At 52.1% G+C, this 17,922-nt stretch overlaps 1 protein-coding gene across 2 annotated transcripts; it reads right to left on the reverse strand.

Moving 5' to 3' along the window:
* Positions 1 to 176: 176 nt before the first annotated feature.
* HPN (hepsin) lies at positions 177 to 17,227 on the reverse strand. Of its 2 annotated transcripts, XM_028530296.2 has the most exons (13): positions 17,062 to 17,227; positions 16,436 to 16,505; positions 10,989 to 11,090; positions 10,871 to 10,912; positions 5,263 to 5,392; positions 5,068 to 5,190; positions 4,892 to 4,932; positions 4,286 to 4,451; positions 3,995 to 4,185; positions 1,405 to 1,500; positions 1,069 to 1,211; positions 744 to 908; positions 177 to 526 (listed from the first exon to the last, which is right to left on the reverse strand). In XM_028530296.2, exons 2-13 carry the CDS (start codon positions 16,449 to 16,451, stop codon positions 488 to 490), a joined length of 1,254 nt encoding a protein of 417 aa, XP_028386097.1. In that variant the 5' UTR covers positions 16,452 to 16,505; positions 17,062 to 17,227; the 3' UTR covers positions 177 to 487. The 2 variants fall into 2 exon arrangements, with proteins under 2 accessions (XP_028386097.1, XP_035868277.1); XM_036012384.1 differs by lacking the exon at positions 5,068 to 5,190.
* Positions 17,228 to 17,922: the final 695 nt, after the last annotated feature.

Raw genomic sequence — 17,922 nt, forward strand, 5'->3', positions numbered from 1 at the left:
GAACAGCTGGATCCAGCAGTACCTGAAGCTAGATGCTTCAGGGCATTTCCAGTTAAGTGAACCAATGGGAATTAGAGGATCACAGTCTCTGTCTGAATTGTTCCAGGACCTAATTCCTCACTTCCTTTCCCCATAAATGTCCTCCTTGCCTCTTACATTTGCTAACTCAGAGGCTCCATTAATCAAAACCCATCTTTATTATTTAAAGACCAGCCTGCCATCAGAAACACTTTGATAGGGGTTCCCAGATGACAGAACAATATTTACATGGGGGTCAGGAAGGTAAGACTCGGGTGGTCCCAGGGCTGAGTGGGCCCGCCACTGTGGAAGATAGGACCCTGGAGGGAGGGTATCCTTAGACCTGAGGGCCAGGCCCAAGAAGAAAAATGTTCCATCCCAGGCCCAGGGTGGATCCCACCACATGGGGCTGAGGCCAGCTAGGTCACCTTGGACTCTGGAGGCATTTGCAGCAAGGGGAAGTGTCAGGTCACAGCTGAGTCACCATGCCGCTGGCTTCGGAGTGAATCTGGGGAAAGACAGTTGGGGGCCTTGTGAGGTCTGAGGGGCTTCCCTGAAGTCCCACAACTAACCTCGTCTCCCCAAAAGCCCTTTGAAATCCATCTGTTCCACTGGGTGCCTCTTCTAGGCCTGAGGGAAGGTCTTCAGAAAACCCTTGCCTTCCTTCCCCCCATGAGAGTCCCAGACTTTCCCCTCCTCTGGCTCTGTCTGGGTCCAGCTTTCACCTTTATGGCCTGGAAGATCCACTCCCGGAAGTCACTGACTTTGGTGTAGACGCCTGGCTTCTGGGCCAGGGCACAGCCGGTGCCCCAGCTCACGATGCCACACAGCCGCCAACGTGGGGTCCGAGAGATGCTGTCCTCACACACGAAGGGACCACCACTGTCACCCTAGTAGGAGGAGGGGAGGCATGGCTGGAGTCCCTTTCAGATGGCCCTGGGCTGTGGCCACAGAGTCCTCTGGCCCTGAAATAGGGAGCCTGACCACCCACTGCCCTGTGTCCCCATCTCTGGAGTGACAGGGCCAGGGGCTGCCCCCATAATTCCTCACCTGACAAGCATCAATGCCACCCTCAAGGTAGCCAGCACAGAACATCTTAGGCTTGATCTGGTTCCCATAGAAGTCAGGGCCGTTGCAGACATCACTGCTGATTATGGGCACTCGGGCCTCCTGGAGTACTCCGGCCTGTTGGCCTGGGGGATGTGCAGGCAGGGCTGGTGAGAGCTGGGGACCATGCACAACCCCCTTCCCTCCTGTGCTCACCCCAGGCTCCTCAGTGTCCAAGTGGCCCAGGGCCAAGAGGCACTCAACCTGCCAGACTGCCCTTCCCTAGCTTAGGTCAGAGTATCCCTAATGGTGGTTTGCCAGGCAAAGGACAGGACTCACCATAGTACTGCGTGTTACCCCAGCCAGTCACCGTACAGATCTTGCCATCCACCAGGGCCTGGCCAGCAGCTGGGAGGCACACGGGCTGGATGTATTCTGTGAGAGAGACCACGCCAGTCCAGCCCCACCTGGTACCAACCTCTGTCCAGCAACCTCCAGTGTCCTCAGCACACCCCTTCCTCTGATCTTTTATAACAACCACAGTAGAAGTTGCTGTCTACTGAGAGCTCACTTTATATTAGGCACCTTCCTGTGTCAGTTCCTTTAATCTCCCATCAGCACAGGAAGGTAAGGGTGGCTATTACCCCATTTGACTGAAGGGGGAAAGAGGCCAAGTCAGTTTTCCAAAGTCTCATAATGAGTCAATGGCAAAGCCAGAATTTGAACCCAGATTGCCCAGTTCCCAAGACTGTGTTCTTAACCAGGGCCCACGAGGCCGTACCCCAATAGAGCATGACTTTGTGAGAAATAGAAAAAGCCAAGTATTCGTTTTGAGATACTTGACTCCCACTTGTCATAAAATCGTAATAAATACACAGGCCTACACTGGCCACGGTGAGAATGGCACCCCTGAGGTATGGCACAACCCACGCAGCAGTCCTGGCAGCCCTGCCTGAGCCTCAGACTCTCAGGTGCAAAATGGACACAATTGTTTCCCTTGGAGGTTGCAGTAGGAAATTGGTGAGATGTGGAGTAGCATGCCTAGCTAACAGGAAATGCTCACATAACTGGTAATAGTAATAAACAATGACAGTAGCAATAGATGCTAACATTAACTGAGGGATCACTATCTGATGGCATCGCTCTGAGCTCTTTCCTCATATTCACCTTTTTATCATCTCAATAATACCAGGAAGCCATTTTACAGATGAGGGAAACTGAGGCACGGAGAGGTAAAGCCACATGCCCCAGATCATACACCTAGCAAGTACCTGCATCTTAAACCAAGCAAGTCCCACCCCATCCCCCTGTGCCTCCTGAATACTTCGCATTTCAACATTGTTAACCCCTTACTCTTCTCATAAAAGAGAAGACTTTATTTTATCTTAAAGAAAAAAATATGTATCATTCCCTTAAATGGAAAACTATTGTCACGCGTCATTAAAAAGATAATAGCCATAAAAATAAGTATAATGCAAACCACAAAATGGTCCTGGCCTCCCTGGCAGCACAGACCCCGGTGTCAGGAGGCCTGGGCTCAAATCTTTGCCATTGGCCAGCTGTGAAGATTTGAGGCATCGTTTACCTTGTCTATGTTGGGCCCCTTCCTGTGGAAAACAGGGTCAGGAAAGGACCTGCCCTCCCAGGCTGCAGTGAGAACTGATGAGCACGTGCTCGGGGCACCAAGAACAGTGCCTGACACACAGAAGGCGCGGTGCAGGCACTGGTGTTCATTACTCTCATCACCATCATATTACTTTATTGCATTATTTCATCGTTATTTCAGACCGCTGGCTGCTGGAAGCTCATCACCACCAGCATCACTGTGACTACGATAAGGCTCCCCAAGAGTGAAGCCCCAGGAGTGCGGTCAGCCCACAGGCCAGCCTGGAGATGAGTCAGAGGCATGCCGGACCCATGGGAGTCTTTCTCATTGAAAGCACAGGGGAGAGTGGGGGAGGGAGGAATGCAGACAACTGTACTTGAACAATAATAAAATTTAAAAAAAGAAAGAAAGAAACCATCTTAAGTCTAAAAAACAAAAAGCACAGGGATGCCCTGGGCAGCTGCAGGGGAAATAACCCCTAAGTGCCTGTCTGATTCATTCATGTATTTAAAACACCTTTTCATTTCCTTTGGTTATCTTTTGGTAACAGCTTTTTGGGGGTATGTAATTCATATATCATACAATTCATCCACATAAGGCATACAAGTCCATGGTTTTTAGCGGGTTCACAGACAGATGTTGAGTACCATGCTGGGCCGCAGTAAGGTGCATCTACCACCACAATCAATTTTAGAGCGTTTTCGTCACCCCAAAAGAAACTCTGTATCCTTACCTATCATGCCCTAACTTCCCCATCTCTGTCCCCACCCAGCCTGGAAAACCACCAATCTGCTTGCTTTCCCTAAAGACAAGCCTATTCTGGACAGTCCATACAAATGGAAGCATATAGTGGCCTTCTGTGTCTGACTTCTTTTTTAGTGTAATGTTCTCAAGGGTCACCCATGGCATATCATGAATCAGTATTTCCTTCCTTTCTGTGGCCAAATATTATTCTATGGTATGGATCGACCACATTTTTATCCATTTGTCAGAGGATAGATCTTGGCTGATCCCATCTTTTGACTGTTGTGAACAGTGCTGCTGTGAATATTTGTGTACAAATTCCTGTGTGAGCATGTGTTTTCACTTCTTTCAGGGGTGTCCTCTGGAAGTGGAATTACTGGGTCACATGGTAACTCCATTTCATTTTCTGAGGCACTGCCAGATAGTTCCAAAGCAGCCGCACTAATCACTCCTTCTTGATGGACACCAACTTGGGACTCTCCAGAGCATGTCCTTTATCACCATGGACTCCCAGGCCCCAGCCCCTCTGACCTTTCGGCCTCTGGAATCCCCAGGCCAAAGCTCAGCCCCCAGACTCACCTGTGAGAGGCAGGGAGCTGGACAGGTGCACCAGAGCGATATCATTGCTGTTCTCCTCACTGTTGGGATCTCGAAAGGGGAGATAGCCCCCATGGTAGATTACAGCTTGAACCCCCAGCTGCAGGCCATGGGGTGAGGCCTGGGCTACAGCACCGGCAAACACTCGCCATCTCGACAGGACCCGGTTCCGCCTACCGGGGAACAGGAGGGGAGGGTGGCAGCCTGCCTGGGCACAGCCTCCCCACCCCACTGACCCCTGCCACCCTCCTTAGTGCTGTGGGGGTCACTTACTCAGGGAAGCAGTGGGCAGCTGTTAGCACCCAATCTCCAGAGAGCAGGGACCCCCCACAGAGGTGTGCTCCATCATAGCGAAGACTGACTTGCCATGGCCACTTGCCCAGGCTGGTGTCCTGGCCTCCTACAATTCGGTCAACAGGCAGCTTCCTGCGCCCACAGTCTGTGGGAAAGGGGCAGGCAGGGAGGGTCGGGGAGGGCACCCGGAGCCTTAGGGACCAGCCCTGTCCGAGTGGGTCTGAGAGAACATACCCCACTCTGGAGTATGTGAGGGGGCATGACTGGGACCTGCAGAATCTGAGGAGACATGGGCCCACCCCCGGGGAGTCTGAGATGACATGCCCCATCTCTGAGGACCTATGGGGATATGGCCCTGCTTTGGGGGTAGAGGGGACATGGATGTACCACCCTAGGAGAGTCTGAGAGGACACAGCCTCATCCTTGGAAGATCTAAGAAGATATGACCCTGCTTGAGGGTGTCTGATGGGCCAAGACCCTGCCCTTGGGGTATCTGAAGGTGACACAGCCATATCCTTGGGTGACCTAAGGGGTCATGGCCTTATCCTGGTCTAAGGAAGAGGGTTCTGAGTTTCAGGGTCTCACCTTGGCAGGTGGTAGCCAGGAAGCGGCCCCTGGGGCAGTCACTGTAAGAGGGATGGAGATAGAAACAAAAAGGCCAATTTAGGCAAACAGAAGGAAGCTGAGGAAGAGCAGGTGGGACAACTTGGGAGCTGCAGGGCCCGGGGTGTGTGCTCCCACCTGCCCGCTGCCCTCCTCACCACACGGAGATGACCTCGAGCAGTCTCTGGGCCTGCGGAAGCCTTCCCTCGTCCACACAGAAGAAGCCTGATGTGCCATTGGCACCCGCTGTCCGCACATCCAGCTCCGAGTGGGTCAGTGCCCTGGGCAGGGCGGGGGTCAGGCCTGCTCCTCCCACCCTCCTGCTGCCACCCCTCCAAGGGGCACCCCAGTACCTGAGGAAGCCCATCTCCTCACAGCTAAGTCCCGCCACCCTGGCATTGGAGCGCGAGGAACACAGCAGCCGCCATGTCCCCTCTGTCTTGTCAAACACCGTGAGCCGAGTGTCTGCCGGGCTGACCTGCACTGCAAGAAGACAAGACGGGCCACGTGGGTCAGCTTCCTGCCCCAGTCCCTCCTGGATGTTCTATGGCTATGGGGTTCTAGTCCAGAGTCCTGGCGGGACCGATCAGAGCACCCCATGGCCCCGATGCTTGTGATTGTGTCCGGAAGGCCACATGATTCAAGTCAGACCAAGGAACAGTGGCCCTGGGACTTTGGCTGGCCCTGCTGGAACCAGAGAACTGCCTCTTTACAAGGGGATTCCTATGCTGGTTGCTCACGTGCTGTAAGTCTGGTACTTGGCTGGGACACTTGGAAAGAGGGAAACCATTTCAACCAATCTTCTAAGAGAGTGGATCTGCTAGGGCCACACTTGCCCCCCTGAGGAGGAAAACAAGCCAACACGGAGGAAGCCAAGGGAGCTCTGATAACAGTTTTAAAGCCCCTTGATGGAGCCAGAATGGAAGAACCCCTTTATCACTTAGTCAGTTTATTTATTTATTTTTGTCTTTTGTATCTGAGGACCCTGAACTGATGCATCAGATTACCAAAATATTTAAGTAGATATCCTATAGCCTTAAATTTTTAAAAAGAGGAAAGGATAGTTACCTTGTTTGAAGGACTTGTCAGAGCCTTCAATACATTAAAGTACATAGTAATTTTTTCCAAGCAGAGGATGTAGCATTCATTCACTCATTCATTCATTCATTCATTCAACAAACGTTAACTCTTCACTAGACACATACTTCATGTGCAGTCCTGTGAGGGGTGATGCTGGGTACACAAAGGTGACCAAGACAGCCCTCACCAAGCCAAAGTCTGGGGTGTGGGGAACAGACAATAATAAAAAAGTCACCAAACCAAGCATGTCTTCACAAATTGAGAAGGGGCAGGGCACAGATGTATAAGCTGGATAGAGCTTGTGAGGGATACCCATTGTCTAGAGCTGGTGGTGTAGAAAAACTGATGCACCCTCAGCCTCTCCCAAGGCCGCTCCCACACATGGCCAGAGGACCCTTGTTCACATCTAAGCCAGGTCTCAGCCCTTAGTTGTATTTATGTACATTCATCAAACACTCAGTATCTGCTGGCTGGAGTTTAGGCAATGAAGAAATCAGATAAAAACCCTGCTCTGTGGTGCTCCAAGTCCAGTAGGTAAGATGGAAATGAAAGAGACAAATGAGGAAACTAGACTGTGTGTCACAAAAGACAGGCCTAGGAAAACAAATCAACATTGACAGAGTCAGTGGTGCTGGTGTGAGCAGTGAGGTTGACGGGAGGCTGTGATTTCAATAACTGGGAAGAGAAAACCTCTCCGAGAAGTGGTAAATGAACAAAGATTTGAAGGAAGTGAGAAAGAGAGTTGCAAAGCTAAGTGAGGGAACAGAGAACTAGGCCAAGGGAACTGCAAGTACAAAGATCCCATGGTTGGGGGTGGGGGCTGAGGAATAGCAAGTAGACCAGAGCAGAGGAGGCAAGGGGAAGATGACGCAGGAGACAGACTAGATTAACATTAGGACTTTGCTTCTACCAAGAGTGGGGTTCAGCTGGGGAGGCTCCGAGCCCAGAGGGCCTGACCTGTCTCTGGTTGCAGGCTTCCTCTGGCTACATGTGGGGAGCAGACTTTGGCGGCAGGGAGGGGAACAGGAGACCAGGGAAGAGGCAGCTGTGAGGTCCAGGAGGGAGAGGATGGAGGCTGGGTCAGAGAAGGCAGTGGAGGCAGAGAAGAGTTTAGGTCCACCCACAGGGTTTGGGGACAGACTGGATAAGGAAAGAGAGAGAGAGGTCAAGGACAGTTCCAAGGTGTTTGGCCTGAGCCACTAGAAGGACAAAGTTGCCCTGACAGGGATAGGGAAGGTGGGAGGGTAGGTTTGGGGGAAGAACAGCTGTGAGTCTCTTCTCCTCTCCTGGGCCTCCTGCGAGGCTGGTTTTCAGAGAGTATATGCTGCGGAACTGACTCCAGTGTGAAGTCACTTATGCATCCGAAAAACCCGGTGAGACCACACCCAAGCTGAGAGTCTTCCTGAAGCCCTGCAGAACTGGACAAGGACTTCCAGTCCCGTCCCAAGAACCCTGTCCTGCCGAGAATCTACTGGGTGCCATTGCTATGCTATGTGCTCTCCCTTCCACCCCAACCAAGGCCTCAACAGACCTCTACGGCCACAAAGATCACCACCATCTTCCTGATGGGGAAGTAGGAGCTTGGAGAGGTGGGGCAACTTGCCCAACATCACCAAGTTAGAGGCAGAGAGAGGACATGTATTTAGGGCCCAGTGACTCTAAGTCCCAAGCTTTAACATTGCTCCACATAGCCTCTCAGTCAACTTCCCCTCTTAAGGGTAAAATAATAATTACTCTGACTACACGTCACTGTGCAGGCTCCTGTGAGCTGGCCTCGTGCTACGTGTCATAGCTGGACGTTCTTCCAATCCCAACACTATATTGGGAGGAAGAGATCACTTCCATGCTCATCTCACAGATGAAGAAACTGGGCCTCAGAAAGGATGTACTTGCCCAGGAGCCTAAAAACTGGCAAAGCCAGGATTTAAACCCAGGCCTGCTGACCTGCATACTCCCTGCTCCTGTGTGCCTCACAGAGACCCTTACTTGTGTTCACCCTGAATACACCTCACCCACAGCCCGTACTAAGAGCTTCCTGGCTTATAAGAAAAGATGAAATACTGCAATTTGCAACCACATGGATGAATCCTGAGAATACCATATCAAGCGAAATAAGTCAGATGGAAAGTCAAGGCCATATGACTTGACTCAGATGCGGGATATAAAACTAAAAGCAACAAACGAATAAACAAGATAAACAAAGAAAACCGCATAGACCCAGACAGCAGCACAGAGGTTACCAGAGGAAGGGGATGGGGGTAATAAAGGGTGAAGGGGGTCAGATATATGGTGACAGAAGATTTGACTCTGGGTGGTACACACACAATGCAGTATATAGATGACGTGTCATAGAAATGTACACTTGAATGCTATATAATTTTATTAACCAATGTCACCCCAATACACTTAATTTAATTTTTTTTTTAAAAGAGCTTCCTGGCTGTCTTGTCTTAATCATGGCCCCTTGCTCTGAGGTGGAGGCAGGGGGTACCCACCACCCCATGAGTTCCAAAATCAAGACTTGGAATTTGAAACACCAAGTAGGGTGGGGTGGATTCTTATTTTGAAATGAGTGCTCCAGATTTCCAAAAAGTGTGATGTTTTAGGAAAACATTATCACTTGATAAATGTGTTTTGGGGCAGGCGGAGGAGGGAGGGAATACAAAATGCCCCCTCTAATTATTTTTAAAGCCACATTCTGTGTCACTGCTTCTCACTTTTAAAGTCTTCTCATTTGTAGAAATTTAAGCAATGCAAAATGTGTTTTAGGTCAGCTGGTTTGCTTACCAAATTGTCTGATATATTTGGAAGGGTGACAACCCCAGAAAAATAAGGTGGGAATAGTTTTGGTTTTTTGGTTTTTCTTACAGTGTGTGTGTGTGTGTGTGGTAATTTCCCAATACTTTTGAAACCTAAGTATAGTTGAAGTGCAAGGGTGCTGGTGTTGGCCTCACTCGGGTCAGAACTGTGGCCCGATTACCCTCCTTCCAGGGGAAGCCCAGGCCAAGTTAGTTCCTCTTGGCAATTTGTCTTCATGCTTATCAGTTAAGCAAAGATGTCCTCAGCACCTGCCACATTCAGGACACTGGGGTGGTAGAAACCTGCCCTTCCCTCCTAAAATTCACTGGGAGTAAATAATCCACTGCTGTGTGAGGAGAGTTTTACCTGGGGCAGCAGGAATGGACACGGGCTTGGGGGAGCATTGAGTCTGGGGGTGCAGGAAGGTGAGTCTGCCTCGCTCAGGAAAGTCAAAGTCCAAAGAGTGAGACACAGAAGCCAATGTTCACCAAGTTGGCCAAGAGCCAAGCCCTGCATGGATCATCATGTCCTCTAATTCTCACCCCTAGCTGACAGAGGACAGCAAGACTCAGAGAGGGCCCTCTACTCGGCAGGGTGAACAAAGGCTGTGGTGTCAGGAAGGTCCTTCGAGGGTGTGGGAGTGCCAGGAGCAAGGGTGAAGTGAGGGCAGAGAGGGCCCTTGGCCTTGGAGCCTTCGAGCTGCTGGGATTTCAGGCCAGTGCTGGTGGGAGCCATGGAGGGGCTTTCAGCAGACATGTGATCCCTCTGATGTGCCACTTATGTGACATGTGGTCTTGGGCAGGTCAGTTCGGTTCACTGGGCCTCAGTTTCCCCCATCTGCAAATCGGAGGTGATAATGATAGCCCCAACATCACAGGGCTACTCTGTGCAAAGGCCAGAGCCAGGGCCTGGCATATGTGACCCTCGCTATGGCAACTTACTGGAGTTTTTCTTGAGAAACCCCAGCATGCAGTGGTTCTGCACAAGCGCTGGATCCAGGCTGCCTGCGTTCAGATCCTAGACTTACTGCTTAACAGCTCTGTGACCTGCAGCAAGTCACTTGGCTTTTCTGTGCCTCAGTTTCCCAATATTAAAATGGGCTGTTGTGAGAATTTCATGAACTGATACCTGCAAAGCCCAAGGCCTATGCCTGGCACATATAAATGATCTCTCAGTGCTGACTATGAGGACTAACTCTGATGTTGGCTTCCCTTGTCTAGATTTTTATTTCTTCTCCTAATATGAACTGAGTCCTTTATAGAAATAGATGAGGCTCACAGGAATGAAAAATACATCCCATCACCCAACCTCTCCTTCCTTCCTGCTGTCCTGAACCACAGAATGGCAGCTTGGAGTTGGTATTTGGGATGATTCATTCATTTATTCCACAATGAGCTTCTGCTTTTATTTCTCAGTGTGGTCATTTTCTCCTACCTGCTGCAGGCACATCTCTATCAGGCAAGCCTAAGAGCTATTCCCAGTCCCATCATTGACCAGTTGCGTATCCTATCTGGGCCTTGCTTTCCACATCTGTGCCTGGGGATAACAGAAGCTACCTTCTAGGGCAGTTAGAAGGGTTCACTTGTTCCAGACTTGTTTTGACTATGCTTGCAGTCAGAAACAATTTTGCATTCTGATGTGGCCCTGAACTTGTTTTCGGGGCAAAACATTCCATGGCTCTGAGCCTCAGTTTTCCATCTTTAAAATGAAGAGGATAACAGCACTGCCATCATAAAACTAAAACAAAAGATTAACAAGTTTTCCTTACTGAGAAAGATGCACTTCAATATTTTCTAGTCTAATCTATTTCATACTTTTTAAAATGTGGTTTTCAACTCACTAATTTAATTTCATGATGCATTAATGGGTAACACATTTAGAGTCTGAAAAAACACTGGGTTAGACAAGTGAATTGCTTGGAACAGCATGTGGTCCAGAGCAAGCACTCAGCACAAGTGCACTTTTATTACCAGCCTTTCTTCATGCATTCATGCATTCATTCAAAAAATCCTTCCATTGAGCTCCCACCAGGTACAGATTTCCTCCACAGCTCCCCAGAGGGTCCAAGCCTGCTTTACTCACCTGGATACAGTGGCTCCTGATCACTCTTGAGTAGAACAGTCACTGCAGAGAAGGCAGAGGTGAGGGCAGGCAGGCTGAGGGGGCAGGGGAGGGTAGAGGTGCTGGGGACCACTCTCACCAATGGCCCAGGACGCCGCCCCAATGCCTGTCAGAAGCAGCAGGGTCACCACAGTGAGGGCTGCTAACTTGGGTCCAGAGCAACATGGCACAGTCTGGCCACCTGCAACAGACACCATGCTTGAGTCACTGACAGTCCTGTCCCTGTCAAGACAGGGTCTGGGCTCAGGGCCGGCGTTGCCCTGCCCCCAGGGCTCACTTAGTGTGTAGAACCTGCCATGCCCCAGTACCAGTTTCCTGGGCCTGGGCTGAAGCTCCCCCTGCAGGGAGGACAGCCAGGTGCTCAGCTCCCTGAAGGCTACAGCTGGGAATGGATGTGGCTGGGACAGCTGCCAGCCTCCCTGCCTACACTCCTGGCACTTATGGAATTTCTCCTCCCAGTGATGCTGCACTTTTGTAGCTCCCTCATCACATTGGGCCATCTCTTCCTGGATCTCACTTCTGCTAACTTTTTCAGAGATTCTTGGAGCTTCTTGGGAGCTGTGACCCCTGACCTTTGCCCTCTTGGTAGCTCTCTTGTCTGCTGTTTGGCATTTCCTCACTGCCTCATTTCTCTCTACTATCCCAGACCCTCTGTCCTGGGGTACCCTCCAAAACCAGACTTTTCTCACAGGACCCAGCTCCAAGGTCAAGTTTGCCCCTGGAGGTGAAGAACCTAAGTTTGGAAACCTGCCAGCCTCACTTAATACTGGCCTTCCCCACCCTCAGCTGAGACCTTGGGCAGGTGACATCGCCTCTTCAAGCCTCAGCTTTCTCATCTTTTTAATGGACTTCTATCTAGCACTCACCTCTGAAAATAATGCTTTTAAATAATCAAATTCTTTTAAATAATAGTAATAGCCAAATTCTTCTCAGATGCTTACTCTGCACCAAGTACAACTCTAACTGCATCAACTTATTCAGTCTTTATCTCATTGAGGATTCCCATTTTTCATACAGGGAGAACAGGCTCAGAGAAGAGTTACATGCCTGAAGTGACTCAGCCAGGAAAAGGCAGTGCTGAGTCCTGAGCCCTGGGCAGATTTGGACCAAGAGCCCAAATGTATGACCACTGAGCCATGCTACTTCCTCCTGTGCCTTAGTCCCTACCATATAGCAAGTTCACAACAAATGCTTTTAAATCATTAAAGTTGTGTGGTCCTGGGCAACTTTCTTCCCCCTCTGGACCTCAGTCTTCTCATTGGTAAAACAGAGCCTTATTCATTCATTGTCTTGTTGGGGCATTTGCTGTGTACCTGTCACCACTCTAGACTTGGGGACATGTCCAAAAACAAGATGGAGGAGATGCTGGCTCTCACGAGGCTCACGTCGCATGTGTGTAAGTGAGAGGGAGAAGTAAACAAGTACACAAGTAAATGAACTTGATAACTTCCAGACTGTGGCAAAGACTATGAAGAAAATAATGTATGTAAGACATAGTAGGTGGCTTCGTGGGGTGCTCAGGGAGGGCCTCCCTAATAAGTGACTTTTGAGCTGAGACGTGAAGGGTGAGGCCAACGTGCAAAGACCTCAAGGAAGAGCATTGTGGACAGAGGGAATAGCACAGGTAAAGACCCTGAGGCAAGAATAAGCATGATCTGTTAGAGGGCATTGATATGGCTAGAATGGCATACATTTGAGGAAGGCAGTGGGACCAAGGCTGGGGCCAGCTGGAGAGGCCTGGTGACCTGAGGGAAAGATGGATTTTATCCCCAGTGCAACAAGGCACCTGGGGATTTCAGGAAGAATGAAGAGAAAAGGCTCCTGAAAGTCTTCGGCTGGGCCTGGCATACATCTGGCTGCCCTTGGATCTGCAAGGCACATCGTGGGCTACAGGAGATCCCACTCTCTCATCCAGGTCATGGTAGTACACCTGGTAGGCACAGGGTCAGGCAAGCACCTGAACAGAGTGGAGAGCAGTAGTTTAGGACCTTCCTGGGATGGCCATTGTCTGAGTGTCTTAAGAATTTGAGAGCCCAGGGGCTCCTGTCAATGCATGAGAGAACATCCCCTCCCTCTGAAGAGACCCCAAGTAGGCCAGGCCAGGCCAACCCAGCCCTAAGCTGAAAGACCTCTCCATATGTCAAAAGGGTGTCTCAGGCCCAACTCGCAACTCTGTACCCAGGCATTTTCTTGGTTCTTGTGGAAGGTCCTGGTTCCTTTGTGTCCAGATGCACTCTGCCACTCAGAGCCCAGCCTAGCAGCTTCGGTGTGTCTGCCAGGGCAGAAAGCACTGCCACCTGTGTCTCTCGGGGTAAAAGGAGGAAACTCCTTCCAAGCCCTCTGGTTCAGGGGACTTTCAGCAACCCCAAAAGAGGTTGCACTAGAGGGACAGGAAATATCCTCACTCTGTGAGGGACCGTTCTCGACGTGATTCTTTGGGAGCGTTAGGGCCTTTGCAATCAGTAAGCCAGCTCCCACGCCATCTCCCAGCTTCTCCAACAGGCCTGCTCTCCACTCCTTCAGGGGCATCTGGCTGACCTTGCCTTCTCATAGGACAGTTCTGTCCCCACCGTTTGGATGCAAAACCTTCACAAGTGAAATCTCTAGCTCCTTTTCTCTAAAACTCCACTCAACTCGTTGCTTCGTGTCTCAGTCCCCCTCAGACCCAACTTCAACTTTCTGAATGAAAGTTTCCTCATTTAAATTATGGGACACCCAGATGATGCCTTTACTCTACTTCCCTGGCAGTGCCTTCTCCATCTCCTGACCTCTTTGCTCCCTGAAATCTAGAATTCACAGAGTTGGCCATGGCCTCCTCCTTCTCATGCTTCCCCACTTTCAAGCCTGTCTCACTCGCCTCCACAGCCTCAGTTTCCCTTTTCTCTCCTGAGTCCTGGACTCTTCTGCAGACCAGGAGTCATGGAGCCTCTTAAATGCCTCTCCCTGGAATCCTCTAGGTCTTGTACACCGCCCCACCCCAGGTCCCATACTGGCCTCCACGGCTGTTCACACCCTCAGGTCCCGCTGCAGAGGCCCGCACCCTCAGGACTGCCCCTCTTCTGCAGGACACCTCCCCCCCTGCAGAGCTCACCAGCTCCACAGCTTGCAGGCCTCCTGAATGTATCCTGTCCCCTTCTCCGTCCCTGTCCCCAGCTCCATCCAACCCTGGCTCAGCACCCCTCTGGGCTGGCCTCTACATGGAAGCCCGAGGGGCTCTTGCTAAATATCAAATCCCACCTGTCCCTTCTTTACACAGAACACTCCATGACTCCCCAGTGTCCCCTAGGACAGAGTCTAAGGCCCTCACCCTGAATGCCTGCCACTCTAGGATATAAGCAAGGCTGTTAGAGATTTGAAGGTTGAATACATGTTTCTCTCAACCTCCAGACGGCCATATGGGTCATTATCAGACACCTGAGAGAGGTTTCAAAAGACAACTGAAACCACAGGACTTACAAATAGAAGTTAGAAAAAAGAAACACAGAATAGCCGCCAGTGCCATCTTGTGGAGGGACCCAGCACTGTCGAGGCATCCACCTGCCGCTCATCAAAAAAAGTGGGACAGACACCTCATCACCCTCTCATCTCCATTTCAAGTTTACCTCCAGAAATGCCCAGATTATCTATGTGCCACTGCACCCCCAGCCGCTTGTTACCCCGCCCCCCCCCCCCCCCCCCCCCCCCCCCGCAACATTTAGTTAGGCTCTTCCCTCTGCATGGCACATGCGACCTTTACCCTCCTCATCCTGAATGCCAATTCAGATATCACCTCCTCCAAGTCCAGGTCACCAGAAGCACCAAGACCCTCGAGCTGCACATAACACAAACCTAAGCAACCACTGCAGCAGCAATGGCTATTAAATCACATGCCAGCTTCTAACCCTGTCCTGCAGTTCCTTAAATCTTTGTAACTGTTCACGAGGAAGGTATCATTGTTATCACCACCCTGGCTTACAGATGAGCAAGAGGCCTAGAGAGGTGCAAGTGCTGACCCCAGATCACACAGGACATTCGCACAGCACCGCAACCTTTGGGCGTCTATGTCCAGGTTTGACCACAGCATCCAGCCAGACTCACCTCCAAGGCTGGGCCCAAGCTTCCTGGGCTCGTACTGGAGCCCACTCTGCTTCAGTTCTCCTTGTACCCAGACCTGTCTCTGTCCATCTTTCCCAGCACACTCTGTTTTTCTTCATTGATTCATTCACCCATAGGCCCCAACCCTGGTGAATCCCTTCCCTTGGCTCTAGGAAGGAATCCTCCAGACAGTGTGGGGCTCCACTGTCCACCTGCTCAGCAAGGGCACAGGGCCTTCTGAGCCACTGGGAGCCTGGCTGCACGCTGGGCTGTAGCAGAATGGTTGGGGGTCTGAGTGGCTAACTGTTCTGAGACCCAACGAGGCCAGAGATCCACACTGATCATTTCAGATGGCACACACAGTGCTTTCTGCTTTTAAATACTCCCATCACCCTATGAGGTGTGCATGAGTACCATCTCCATTTTACAGATGATGAAACTAAGGCCCAGAGAGTTAGGTATACTGCTTGCTCAGGGCCTCATAGCTAGCAAGTACTACTTTCCAGGACCAAAACCAGCCAGACTCATTCCAGGAGGAAGGGAGGGAGTCAGCCCACCTGGACAGGGCAGGAAGGAAAAGCCGCATTTCCTCAGTCCCCTCCAGCTGCACCGCCCCCGCCCCCCCAGCTGGCTCCCCAATGTGGAAGAGGTTACGAGGTATCCAGGCTGTGGGAAGCCCTGGCTCCGGGCTGCCAAGAGCCCTTGAGTACCAGCCACTCAGCAGTGGCTTCTTGCCATCATCCCGGAGTGGTTTCTCTGTGCTCTCTCCCTTCTTCATCCTTCCTGCTGAGTCCAAAGTCCTCCCTCTGCTCTTTTGCCCACCATGTCAGGAGGTAGGAGGAATGTCCGGAATCGGTGGGGGTCTTGAGTCCCTGGGTTTCCAAGTCCACTGACCTCTGTCATGACAGCTCTGGTTCATGGCAGGCATCTGACATGCTAAGCCCCCTGCCATTGTCCCCACACCCCAAAACCTCATGTAGGTAGGTAGCCTTAGGATCCATGCTTGACCCAGGGGGAACTGAAGCCCAGATAAATGACGTCACTTGCACAAGATCATACAACAAAAAAGTGGCAGAAGCAGGTTCAAATGCAGGCCAAAAGACTCAGCTCCCGAGTCTGTGTCCTTAACCGTGACAGCCCATCTCCCCACTGCAGCCTCAAGGGGGGGACAGGTCCAGGGTCAGCTGAAGAATTGCTGATGGGTGAGGAGAAACTGAGGCAGGGAGCCAGGAAAGTCACATGGGGTAGCAGGGAGGCAGATGGTGGCACAGCCTCACAGAAAATTTGGTTAATGATTAGTCAGGTGGAGAAAGCTTCAGAAGGGGGTGGGGATGGACCCAGGAGCAGTGCCAGAGAGAGGGGACTCCAAGGGGGCAGAGGGTTGGGAAGAGAGCACACAGGGAGGGACGTCAGGCAGAGCCAAAGTCGGGGCTCAGGGACAGGGGGACTCACCCTCCTTCTCTGCCATGTCACGGGCTCTTGTTAATGATCCCCCGGCTGACCTCCTGGGCCGGGGCAGGACCTGTGGGGAGATAAACGGGGAGGCAGGGCCTGGGGGAGCCCAGCCCAGCTCCAGCGCCCCTGGTTCCCCAGCGTCCATCCAGGGAGGCTGGAGGACCTGGGCCCTGGCCAGAACATGCTCTGATCACGGACACAGATTAGGCTGGGTTCAAGGATGGGGTCAGTGTCTGACCAGGGGCCAGGGGGACACCTGGATTTGCAGGGCTGGGGGCTCCCTTGTCTAAGCTTCGAGAGGAGGGGATTGAAGGTCTAAACTCCAATGTCGAGCAGGCGCCTGAAATACTGGGTCTTGGGGAAGAGGGCTTTGGGCATGGAGTCCATAGCAGGACTCCCTGGTATGAGGTTGGAGGGGCACAGGAGCCTGGACTCCTGGGTCTGAGAAAGGAGGTGACTGGGGCCCAATCTCTGAATCTGATGAAGATGGGGTTGCTCCAAGGACCTTGGAAAGAAGTCAGAGTCCACTCTTGGGGTCCCTCTATTGGGAGGTAAGCATTAGGTTGGGTGGCAGTGAGGTGACCCCTGTCTTGGGAACTGGAACTGAGGGCCCTGGTCCTTACCCTGGGGTCCAGCAGGCGGGGGCGAAGCTGAGAGACGGTGCCAGTTGAGGGTCAGTCTCCAGGCCTGGGCAGGAGCATGATGGCCCCGCAGTAGTGGCGCGGCCAGGAGGCAGAGGCAGCGGCGTGGGGCCTGCTAGGCCTGGCTGCCTCACCTGAGGAGGAGGGGGCTGGGTAGGAGGCGGGGAAAGGGGTGGGGAGGGGCGGGCAAAGGGATTGGCAGCACCAGAGGCCACCTGGCTGGTGGGGCAGGGTTTGCTGGGGCTGGACCAGGCCAGCCCAGCCACCTGCCTCCCTCTAGCCTGAGGGGTGGGCCCAGGTGTGCCAATCTGAAGGGAGGCGGGAGTAGGGACAGGGTTGGCCTGAGGATAGGGGTTCGGGGCAACAGAGCAGGCTGGTGGTGCTTACAAGGACTGAAGGATGGGGATGCGGACTGGAGGGAGTTAGACAGAGTGCCCCAACTGCCCTGCTACTTCTCCTGCCTCCTACCCAGCCCCCACCTAGTAGGTCTAACTCCATCCCCATTCACCCCTGCCCCTTCCAGCACCCCCTGTCCAGGTCCTGACCAAGGCAGTCCCTGTCCCTGCCCCAGTTCCAGGCTCTGCCCCAGACTTCTCCCCCAGCCCCAGTTCTTGCTCAAGCCTCTGCCCCTTCCCAAGTCCCCAGTCCAGCCCCTGTCTGCTTTGCTCTGCTCACCCCCCCCCCCCCCCCAACACACACACAGTCTCCTCCCCCCAGCTGCTTTCCCACAAGTCATAGGGGCTGGTTTGCTTTGGCAGCCTCTCTGCTGCCTGCAGCAATGACCTCTGGATCCACCAAAGTCCTAGATGTGGGGGAAGGGGGCTTGGCCCAGAAAAGGCGGTA

The sequence above is a fragment of the Phyllostomus discolor genome, chromosome 12, assembly GCF_004126475.2.
Source record: "Phyllostomus discolor isolate MPI-MPIP mPhyDis1 chromosome 12, mPhyDis1.pri.v3, whole genome shotgun sequence".
Taxonomy (NCBI): Eukaryota; Metazoa; Chordata; class Mammalia; order Chiroptera; family Phyllostomidae; genus Phyllostomus; species Phyllostomus discolor.